This window comes from Myripristis murdjan, chromosome 22 (genome assembly GCF_902150065.1).
Source record: "Myripristis murdjan chromosome 22, fMyrMur1.1, whole genome shotgun sequence".
Lineage (NCBI taxonomy): Eukaryota > Metazoa > Chordata > Actinopteri > Holocentriformes > Holocentridae > Myripristis > Myripristis murdjan.
In genome coordinates this window covers 4,271,362-4,283,415 of record NC_044001.1, presented here as the reverse complement: position 1 = coordinate 4,283,415, position 12,054 = coordinate 4,271,362, and the positions used below count along the sequence as shown (strand labels likewise).

General features: G+C 42.5%; 1 protein-coding gene across 3 annotated transcripts in view; it reads left to right on the top strand.

Moving 5' to 3' along the window:
* The window catches only part of LOC115354602 (protein jagged-2-like), a 79,801-nt gene that overhangs the window by 48,080 nt on the left and 19,667 nt on the right, over positions 1–12,054 (top strand). The window contains exons 9-17 of one of the 3 annotated variants that reach the window (XM_030045017.1): positions 1,011–1,124; positions 3,662–3,775; positions 4,221–4,267; positions 5,422–5,595; positions 6,512–6,662; positions 7,579–7,743; positions 8,431–8,544; positions 9,641–9,754; positions 10,806–10,919. In XM_030045017.1, coding sequence (XP_029900877.1) covers positions 1,011–1,124; positions 3,662–3,775; positions 4,221–4,267; positions 5,422–5,595; positions 6,512–6,662; positions 7,579–7,743; positions 8,431–8,544; positions 9,641–9,754; positions 10,806–10,919 — 1,107 coding nt within the window. Of the gene's footprint in view, positions 1–1,010; positions 1,125–3,661; positions 3,776–4,220; positions 4,268–5,418; positions 5,596–6,511; positions 6,663–7,578; positions 7,744–8,430; positions 8,545–9,640; positions 9,755–10,805; positions 10,920–12,054 lie in introns of all 3 variants that reach the window. The other 2 variants (XM_030045016.1, XM_030045018.1) reach the window with 2 other exon arrangements.

Below are 12,054 nucleotides of genomic sequence, written 5' to 3'. Positions count from 1 at the left end.
AAGTATATACATGATTGTAATAGATAAGGAGAGTTAGCATGAAACCACGAAACCAAGAACCAAGCTGTGCAATATTTTTTTTTAGAATTCATACTGTATATATAACTTATTTTATCTTATGTTACTTACATTTATTCATATTGAAATCTATCTTTTTGTTCTGTTTTTATTACATGGTTGCACTGAAAGGAGCTGCTCTTAATCTCATTGTGCATGTGTGTATAGTGACAATAAAGGCATTCTATTCTATTCTATTCTATTCTATTCTATTCTAACCAAGTGGCAGAACCCGATGCCCGGCACTGGGATTCAGGAACTATCCGACTTGATTCGGCCTCTTATGGAATCACCACGTCCCCTCCTGTCTGAAAAACAGTGTGAATGTATATTAACCTGGGATGTAATATATAGATAATAAATAAACTTTGATTACAAGGAGTATTAACCAGGCTCCCACAAGGCCTGAGAAACAGACGCTCGCTTATTTTACGGCTCTGTATGAACGTCAAAAATTGCGTTTATCAAAAGGTTTCTTTACATCTCTGCGGCCAAAACTTAAAAAAAATAAAGGACGTTGAGTGAACCTGCAGGGTAAAGATCAGGGCTCCTCCCAGCATGCAACAGCCACTTTCACCACTTTGCCAGCCAGGTCGGCGTCTAAAAACCGAAGAGGACGTCCAAATGATGAAATTGACTTCCTGCCAAAATGGCCGCTAGCGCACACACACACACACACACACACACACACACACATATATATATATATATATATATATATATATATATCAGCGCTGGCTCGGGGCTTACATTAATTTCCCACTATAGTGCATGTGAAACCGGAGAGTGATTTATCACTGCGATGGCCGCTGATGGTAAATATAGTTTGTTTATGTTTATATGTGTGAGTGCGCACACGTCTGTATGTGTGTGTGTGTGTGTGTGTGTCGGTGGTGATTATGTAATTCCTGCGTGTTTTATTCAAGTCAGGCCCGTGTCCTCCTGTGTTGCAGACACGGACGAGTGCGCGTCCAGCCCCTGCGCTCAGGGCGGCACCTGCATCGACAAGGAGAACGGCTTCGAGTGCCTGTGCCCCGCCCAGTGGACGGGCAAGACCTGCCAGATAGGTACGCCCCGCCCGCCCCGTCCATCACGCAATTATTAATTATTAATTATTAATGACTGCATCGTGAACAAAGATGATAATAACAGACTTTTGAAGACTAAAATCAGAGTGTCGACAGTGAAAAATATCCATCTTAACCCTTTATAGGGCACTCATTGAAATACTTCAAAAAAACAGCCCTAGACTGTTATTAGTGAACATGACAGGACTTTATTACTTTTATAAAATTTTTCTAAAATTTTCATTTTCCTGTAGAAAATCAAAGCCAATGAGATTGGTCAACTGCCACAATCATGTGACCCGGGATGTAGAGCGATCTTTGCTGATTGGCTGGGTGAAGACCAAATGATCATTGAACTAACTGAGACAGGTTATAGGCCTGATATGTAAAATTTTTGAAATTACCAAAAATAGTCACTTGCTGGATAAAGGGTTAACAAGTTATTTAGTCTCACATTCAGTGTTAAAATCTTGTTTGTTTGTTTTTTCATAAAAGGTCATTTTCAGGTGGGATTATTTCATCCCACTGGCAGGTTTTTTTTTTTTTTTTTTTTTTTTTTTACCTTTTTTGAGGAAAAAAGATTTTAACACATGTGAGACTGAATGACTTGATAAGAGCAATGCAATTTTTTATTTTTTTATTTTTTTTTGAAGTGAATGAGACTATATGAAAAGTTTCCTTCCTTTGGGGGAAAAGAAAAAAAGAAATGCCTCCTTTTACACAATGATTGCTGGCAGTGAAGTAAATTATTGTGGTTTACTAATAAAGCCCTCAGTCATTTTCAGATCTTTGATCAGGGAATATGGATATTTTCATGATAGACATCTGTGCCTCATCTGTGTTTGTGAAATATTGCCTAACATGGGCCACGAGGCAAAAAAAAAAAAAAAAAAAAAAAATTTGCCTCGTGGCATTTTGGAATGAAACTCTTCATATATTTACATGCGAGTGTGTGCACATCAAAATACGGGGACACATGAGAGGGTTAGGTTGAGATATTGGCTGGATGATGAGGACTCCTGCTTGCATGCTGTGGTGATGTTCCCCTGTGAACATGTGATTCCGCGTGTCGCCGTGTGTCGCAGCCGCCGCCAGAGCCGCGCGTTCGAAACCCATTCCAGGAATCGCGTCGCTTGCACAGACACATCTAGCTGTTTGTTTATCCTGCCGTGTCGAACCGCAGGCACTACTTGCTGCTCATGAGAAATGTGTGTGTGCAAGTGTGTGTGTGTGTGTGTGCATGTCCAACGGAGAGACTCGCCGGGTATCATCTGCAACTCGAGCCAGGTGACTTGAGTAAAGTTAAAAATAACCTCCCGCCTGGCAACTGCTAGCCTTGGGGCCAAATTTACTCCGGCGGGGGGTTATCTTTGGCTCCAGACGGGGCGTAAAAAAAGGGGAGTATGTACACTACGGTGAGTCGAGGCGAGGCGCGGCGCGGCTCCGGCATGGTGGAGCCCCCCTCGTCGTCGTCCGCTTTGCCGGAGCTCGCGGAGCCGCAGTACGAGGCGGCGAGGCAGGAGAGGAAACACTTCCCAACCTGTAAACACGCGCGGGAGGGAGGAACCGAAACGCCGCGGCTCCTGTTACGGCTCCTGTTGTTGCCGGAGCGCTTCCCCTTTCAGGGCGCGGGCGGTACCTGTGAGAGAGGAGGGAGGGATGGCGGTGTGGAAGCGTGGGGGTGAAGGGGGGGTTAGATGCGGTGTTGAGTTTCAGCCGGCCAACAGGTGCCGCTTACCTCCTGGGAGTAAGTATTAATGCACTCGCTGGGTTTATGGCGAGCGAGGCGGCGCGGCGCGGCGCGGCGGGCTCGCTGCGACCGCCGCCTCTGAAACTGACCACTTGGAATGCCACAGGTCGGCCTGCAGGGAATGCAATAGAGAAATGAAGCCCGTGAGGGTGGGGGTGGTGGTGGTGGGAGGGGTGGAGGTTTGGTCGGTTTGGAGAGCTGTGAAAGAAATAGCAGGGAATGTGAACCGGAGCCTTGAACAAAAAAAAAAAAAAAAAAAAGAAAGAAAAGAAATGAAGGAAAACCATAATCTCATGTTTGAAAACACTCAAAATCCAATGACATGAAGAGCAGATCTTGGCTTCAGCCTCACTGCACTGCAAAAAAAAAAATCATTTAGTCCCATCCTCGGTGTTAAAACTGTACTTTTCCTCTAACAAGGTAAAAAAAAATCCAGTGGGATGAGATAATCCCACTTGTTTCCAGCGCTGTTCAACTTGCTTCCAGAAGTTTCTTGAGTCGAGTGTCATTTGACTTGATCCTCGTCGGCTGATCTGCCTTGTTCTGCCTGGTTTCAGCTTATTTCTACCTGAAACAGGTGAAACTGCACCGGAAACAAGTGGGATTATCTCATCCCACTGGTGGATTATTATTAATATTAGAGGAAAAACAAGATTTTAAAAAGGATTTTAAGCTTTTTATGCAGCGAGGAAGCTGCTGTACGCTTGGTGGCGGGGCTTGTAAATCAGTTCTTAGCTCTCTCTCTCTCTCTCTCTCTCTCTCTCTCTCTCTCGTCTCCATTTTGCAGACGTTAATGAGTGTCTGGGGAAGCCTTGCTTCAATGCTTACTCTTGCAAAAACTTGATTGGTGGATATCTCTGTACCTGTTTTCGTGGATGGGCGGGCCAGAAGTGTGACATCAGTTAGTATCGTATGAGCAAACCCTCAGAGCCGCTGCATCGGCCTCTCTCTCTCTCTCCACCTGCCTGTGCTCGCTCTTCCACCCGGCTCTCCGTGGCCTGTCTGTATCCGCTACACCCCGGCTTAACTGTTTCTCGTTTCTATCAAAGACTAAAACGGGCTGTGATTTTTCCACATGGCTGTCTTGCATCTGTCGGGAACCTTTTATGGGGGATCTTGAGGGGTAGTTTCCCATCTGCAACCTGGCTTCACTGCATGTGCTGAAACCGCAGAGAGAATCACATCTGCCCGCTCCTTTGAACCTGCGCCTCCTCTCGGCATGGACAGTCTGCTTCGGTGCACCGGCCGCCTCCCCGTAGTGACTGCATGTTACACGCCTCACGTGCTAACATGTTAAATCCAGGCTCAAAAACTGACCCGTGTCTCGCTGATTTTTCCCTCCGCAGATCTCAACAGCTGCCACGGACAGTGTCAGAACGGAGGAACGTGCAAGGTGAGGCTCAGACATGGGAAACCTGGAGGCGCTTCATCACTGTGGCAAACACTATGATCTCTGCACATTTAAAAAATTTAGATTTTTTTTTCTTATCTCATGCTTTCCACAATCATCTCACCAAGAAATGATCAGAAAATTGAAGCCATTAGCAATAAAACATAAGAGAGCATTTTGTATCATGACCATGCAGGTAAAGGTGATGCACTTAGTCCAAGTCCAAAAAGTCAGAATCTTACCAAGAATATTTGTCTTATTTCAAGTCATAATGTCTTATTTCTAGTCAAAATATCTCATTACACTTAAAATAAGACATGATCACCTCAGAAGTAACTTGTTGGTAAGACTTTACAATAACAATACAACAATTAACGTTAGTTTACGTTAGTTAATGCCGTAATGGTTAATTAACTGTTAGTTAATGATTATTATGGCATTTACTAATGTTAACAATATCTACAATAACCCTTAAATAACATATAAATTAAAACCTTAGCATGAACAGCATTAGTACATGATTCTTAGACACATTAGTTAACGGTTAGTTACCTGTTACTTCATGTTTATCACCTGTTACTTAATGTTTATTATCTGTTACTTAATGTTTATTACGGCATTAACTAACGTTAATTGTTGTACTCTTATTGTGAAGTGCTACCAACTTGTTTCACTTGTTTCAAATGAAAATTAGCTTGAAACAAGTGGAAATTGTCTAAAAACAAGTTATTTCTGAGGTGATCATGTCTTATTTTAAGTGTTATAAGACATTTTGACTTGAAATAAGACAAATATTCTTGGTAAGATTTTGAGTTTTTGCAGCGTATGCTAGGTATTATGCTCTGTACAACATCTGTAATATTGCAAAACAGAAGAGTTGATCATAAGCTGTCTGTTAGCACATCAGCCAGTGACACTCAGCCAGTTGTAATCAGATTGAGGCCAGTGTTTTGAAGTTGAGTAGATGATGATTTTTGGCGCCATGCTCGGAGCAGATGATGATGAAAGCTGAGGTGACATCTGTGGCGTATCACGTGTCAGATTCCTCGCAGTCCGTCCCGCAGCGAAGCGAACCTGATTAGCCTCCTCGCTGGTTTTGGTGCTCCGCTGCGGTGCGGACGCTGCTTTCACTGTAACGTCCTCCGTCTCCGCAGCAGCAGGTTCCCAGAGGCTACCAGTGTGTGTGCCAGCCGGGCTTCGTGGGCCGTCACTGCGAGGTCCAGAGGAACCGCTGTGCCAGCAGCCCCTGCAGGAACGGCGGGCGCTGCCACACCCTGCTGGACGGCTTCATGTGCGAATGTCCGCAGGGTTTCTCCGGCACAACCTGCGAGGTAAGCCGGGGATCCCTCCGCTGAGCAAAAACCAGGAGAGGATTCGCTTTAGCCGCTCTAAACACACGGTCTGAGGGAATTTTTCTCAGGGAAAAATCCTCCACTGCACAGGAAGTGATGGGTTTTACAGAAAACAGGAAGTCCAGCAGAAACACCACAGCTCGGCAGAAAAGATGAAGATGATGGAGACCAAAACTTGCTGATGGTCGATTTAAGTGACATTCAGATTCACCTGAGAAAAAATATGGAAAATATGGAATATGCATGGAATTTGGTGGTATAGAAATCATGAGTGGCCCGACACACTCACAAATTATGTGCTTAAATCAACCCTCTGCAGACTTTTAATTGTTTTTAATGCCATCGTGACAGTGATGGTTTATTCATTCACTCATTCTATCCTTGAATGAATGAATGAATGAATGAATGAATATTTTATTTAAGTGTCGTGCATTCAACCCGCATGGGCTTATAAGACACTAAACATGACAAACAGCATTGCACAGTGTGTAAACAGATAAACAAAAATAAAGAAAAACATACATACACTTATGCCTGCACATATGGACTACATACTGTATATATTACCAAATTCAAATCAAATGTACAGCACATTTTTTCTCTTTTCCCACGCTTTAGAAATAAAGTTAGCTGTATGAAAAACATAATTCAAGTTTTTCATAATCATCCAGGTAAAAGAAACCAATGAATAATAATCTCATTTTTTCAAAAAATACATGTCTAAGCTCATTGTACAGAGGACAAGAACATAAAATGAATCTCATTTTCAATCTGTTCTAAATCACAGAGCACCTCTTTTCTACATTCCTTCCTTTCTGCATTCAGTCACTGATTGATTGATTGATTGATTGATTGATTGATTCCTCTGTCTCTGCCTTGTTCTGTCCCTCTGTAGGTGCAGAATAACCCGTGCAGCCCCAACCCGTGCCAGAACAAGGCCCAGTGCCACAGTCTGCCGGGCGACTTCTTCTGCGCCTGTCCGGACGACTACGAGGGCAAAACCTGCTCCGAGCTCAAGGATCACTGCAAGACCAACCAGTGTCAAGGTAACACACACCTTCTCCACACAGGACCACCTTTTGTTAATGGAGGCAGTGGCTGAAAGTGTCACCCAGGGATGGAAAATCTGTCCAGACTCTTAGATCAGTTCAAACTGAGCAACAAAACAAAATGAGCTCTTTTTCAAATCAAAAGCTGATTGGACATTAGTGCCTCTGTGTGGGGCGTTTTTGTTGCTGGCATGGGATCATTTGTTCAAAATGTTTCTTAACCCTCCTATTATGTTTGGGGTCAATTTGACCCCAGCCAATGTTTAACGTCTCTAAATAAATGATTAACATCATTTTTTTTTTGCTTCATATTTAATGAGTGTTCCTAATGTAATGGGCACTACCAGGTAAACATGATGATATGTTTTCAATGTCCTGCACACACTTTGTAATGCATCGGTTATAAATAACAAAAATCTGTGCTTAGAAATAATATAAAGCCATTAAAACACCAAAAATTAATATTTCTTTCCAATTTTAGGTCAATCAGTGAGATTTTATGGTGATTTGCATATTTTTCCATAGTGGCGTAATAGGAATAGTGGATGTATAAATGGGGGTGGGCGGAGTTATGTTTTATTTAAAGGGCTATTTAGGTCGTCATCAAAGAAACATAAAGTACCTGACACATAAACTTTGATAACAATTTTAGTTATAATAATTTTGTGGAGGTTTAAACTGCAGGGGACAAATTGACCCCAAACATAAAAGATGTTCAAAAATGTGAACATAACAGGAGGGTTAAATTACTCCTTTCAACTAACAACCTGTTTTTAATAATGGCCTGGTCATTTTTGAAGCCTGGTTCTTCTATTAGTGACCTGACAGGCTCGACAGATACACACCTCCACCTCTCTGACATCCTGCTCTCTTTATTTCCTACCGGTTGGTTCCCCCGTTTTGATCCCAAAAGTGATTGACAGCTGCACCATCGCCGTGGCAACCAACGACACGCAGAAAGGGGTGTGGCACATCTCGTCCAACGTGTGCGGCCCCCACGGCCGCTGCATCAGCCTGCCTGCCGGGAACTTCAGCTGCTCCTGTGAGCCGGGATTCACTGGCACCTACTGCCACGAGAGTGAGTCATCATGAGCACACACACACACACACACACACACACACACACAGACTATATTTATCATCAGTTACCATCAGTGTGAACCACATCATTCTTACAGTAATTCTGGCTCCAGTCTCACTTCTCATCATCGTGCAGTTCAGTTTACAGCACCAGGAATATAAATATAATTAGGAATATAAATATAATTATCGATAATAATATCAATAATATATAACAATTAATTAGCGAGGACACCGCCACCTCCCTGAACCTTTTACCTCCAGTTACTCTGCAGTTTTGTGCTATAATGAACAATAATTTTTGGGGGCTTTTTACAGAAGATTTGTCAGGATTCCTGAGCCGCTCACATGTGTAGAAATCACTGGAAAACCCATAGTTTTTCTGCAAATCTTAAAGGGACACTTCACCCAAAATAAAACAAACAGAGAGTCTAAAATGTGGGATTCCGTGCGTTTTTTCGAGGTTTCCGGTCTGTGACCCCTGTGACCCCTCACCCCCGGTGCAGTTTGGCTGGATGGGGGTTGTTTTGTTTTGTGGATTTTCTGTGAAAATGGCGACGGCAACGCGACAGGATGCGATGATGTAAATCTGCACTGAATTTAAATTGCTGTGAATTTGACAAACAGCTTCACCATCTTCCTCTCCCTCTCTCTCTCTCTCTCTCTCTCTCTCTCTCCCTCCCAGACATTAATGACTGTGTGTCATCTCCATGTAAGAGCGGAGGCACTTGCATCGACGGCATCAACTCCTTCCAGTGTTTCTGCCCAGACGGCTGGGAGGGCAGCCTGTGTGATGTCGGTGAGTGTGTGTGTGTGTGTGTGTGTGTGTGTGTGTGTGTGTGTGAGTGTGTCTGCGAGTGTCTGGGTGAAGCAGGTATTTGAGTGGGCGTTGATGAGAGAGTGAAGGGAAAAATGAAAGTCATGCAGACAGGCAGACTTGGACGAGCCTCGCCATGCTGCCTGTGTGTGAGTCATGCGGGCGGGTGGCGGCGGTGGCGGCGCCCGGCCCGGGCCCTCAGCACAGCCGGGCCCCGGGACGAGGACGCAGCATCACACACAGGAGGTGTCTGGTTTTCTCTCCTTCATTGTTTTTTATACCTTAGAGGATAGGTTTGGCCCGTATTAAAATCCTGATTCCATCGTGTGTCAGTAGAGTGTGGTAGAGCACGTACCGCACCGCCCTGGCTTCAAATTAGAGACGTCGTGAGAACCGATACTTCAGCACCAAGTCAATGCCACTAATCTAAAAATTCTTTTTTTTAATCAAAATCATGAATCACAAAGTTACTTTCACGATGTTTTTTCATTCATTTTCTTTCATTTCCGTTAGCTGTGCAGCAGGTTTCCCATCGTAAACAAACTCTTCTTCTTCTGCTGATGCGATGACAGGGTTGAACGTGCACAGCTGTTGCCTTGACAACGGGAATCACCCGGAAACAGTTTTATGTGCTGTGAACCAGAATCAGAATCAGAGTCAGAAAGATCTTTATTACCAAGTTTTCACAAACGAGGAATTTGACTTGGAGTTAAGGTGCTTCGCATAAATAAATAACACACAATAAATACCAACACCAAATGCCCACGCCGGTTAGAATAAAGAATATAAAGGTTGAAGGTTGGACACTTTGACTCTCTATGGGAGAACCTGACCACACCCTTCAACACAGTCCAACAAGACACTCAAAAAAAAAAAAAAAAAAATGATGCCTGTCCTTTTTGAAAGCAGGAGGCACAGCAGCACAGTCAGACATGTCCTTTCTAACTGGTTTTATTAGTGTCCGAGCTGCTCTCTGCACTGCTCTGTAGGAAGCGTAGGAATCTTTAGGACGCACTGCGGTCGTTGTGAAAAAGTAGTTCCAGACGTGTTGAGCTGATCTGATCCTCTGTGGCTGCAGACGTGAACGAGTGCAGCAGGAACCCGTGTCAGAACGGCGGCCACTGCGTCGACCTCCTCAACGACTTCTACTGCCACTGCATCGACAGCTGGAAGGGCAAGACCTGCCACTCACGTGAGTCACTCTGTGTGTGTGTGTGTGTGTTTGTGTGTGTGTGTGTGTGTACGCTGTATGCATACGGCAGTGCTTGTCTATAGCCCTCAGTGAGTCTGTGTTGTGTTTATGTAAACGTGCATGGCTTTTCTGCATCGTCTCTGTTTATAGAGAAAAGAATCTGATAGAGAAAGCGAGGGAATGTATGTGTGTGCAGAGCTAAAGTGTGTGTGCATGATCTTATATTGCGATATAAATCTCAGCAAATTGGCACTGGACAGCTGAGATATCATGGGGCAAAACATTGACATTGTGCAAAATGTGAAAAATGCATATAAAGATAAAAATAAGCACCAGGATTTTTTTTTTTGTCTTTTATTGTTTTTATTTGCATCTTTTGTTTTATTTCAAAGTTCTCGTCTTTAGCCTTTTCCTTTTTTTTTTTTTTTAATTCCACCCTGTGCTGTGTTTTATTCTTTTTAATGTTTTATTTCATGTGTTTTCAAATGTTCTTCTTTTTATTGTGAAGCACTTTGAGCTGCAATTCTTGTATGAAAGGTGCTATACAAATAAAGTTGTATTACTATTATTATTATTATTATTATTATTATTATGTGTTTGAGCTCTGCTTTGGAGCCGCAGTCATCCCCCACTGCAAAAAGTCAAAATCTTACCAAGATTATTTGTCTTATTTCAAGTCAAAATGTCTTATTTCTAGTCAAAATATCTCATTACACTTAAAATAAGACATGATCACCTAAGAAATAACTTGTTTCAAGTGAAAATCTACTTGAAACAAGTGAAAATTAGCTTGAAACAAGAAACAAATTTTGCCAATGGAACAAGCAAATTTTTACTTGTGTCACTTGAAACAAGTGAAAATTGTCTAAAAACAATTTACTTCTGAGGTGATCATGTCTTATTTTAAGTGTAATGAGATATTTTGACTAGAAATAAGACATTTTGACTTGAAATAAGACAAATAATCTTGGTAAGATTTGGACTTTTTGCAGTGCCTTCAGTCAGCCCTGGCTCAGTGTCACACTCTTTTCGTTCTCACTCTCTGGTCCAGGTGAGAGCCAGTGCGACTCCACGACCTGCAGTAACGGCGGGACGTGTTACGACCACGGGGACTCCTTCCTGTGCAGCTGCCCCTCGGGCTGGGGCGGCAGCACCTGCAACACAGGTCAGGCCTTCACCCTAATGACACCGTTACAGCGCCGATAATAACAGAGTGCTAACGCCGCGTGCCATTACGCCGCCATTACGCTCCGTTATCTGTCTGAGACGGCGCTCGCTGTCCCGGGCCCGCTCGGTCAGCGTCTAGCTCAGTCATAATGTGGCGTTTTCATAGAAATAAATGCCTGTTTTCTGTTTTGTGAAGCTAATTGATGTAATAAAATAGTGATTCATTTGTTTGCATTTGCTGTTCTCAACACAAAAATCATTTTCCACACAGGAAGAGACAGATTTTATGTGTCTGGTTTGTTTGGAGTAAATACAAGAAGGAGAACTGGCAAATACAACAGGAAATCCAAGTCCCGCCCACATGTTTTGATTGACAGGTTATTTCTGGGAAGTTTAGTGTAGACACACCACAGCAGTAGCCAGACGTGTGCAAAATAGTAACCAAAAAAAAAAAACTAACCAAACTAGCAATTTACCACCTTAAAGCAGAATTAAAGCAAAAATATCTGAGATATGAATTCGAGTAGAAAAATAACATCAATAGTAGTCCAGTCATTTTATGAAAAAACCTACAACAAACTGCAAGAGAAGCAAACTCATCTGATTCTGGATCCTCAGTTTGTCCTGAGTGAGGGAAAAGAAGTCCCAAGGAATCCCATTGGTGGAAAGTTTTGAAAATCACCTATTTATGACCACATAATACCAAAAAACACTGTTTTTAACACACAGGGGAAAGGGTTAAAAAAAAAATTTACTTTCAGATATCACTATAAAAATTCACAAGTTGATTACACACACAAAGACAAGAAAAAAAGTCAATTACAAGTTCTTTGAATTATTCTGTTTACACATGCATGTCACACATTATCTGATTTGATATGCGCTAATTGGAATAAATGCCGGAACAGATATTTAAACAGTGAATTAAAAGGTTACTGTATATATATAGTAACCTTTTAATTCACTGTTATATAGTAACCTTTAGTGAATTAAAAGGTTACTATATAACAGTGAATTTAAAGGTTACTATATATATAGTAACCTTTTAATTCACTGTTTAAATATCTGTTCTGCCATTTATATGCATGTGATATGCAACTTTCCACCAATGGGATTCCTTGGGACTTTTTCCT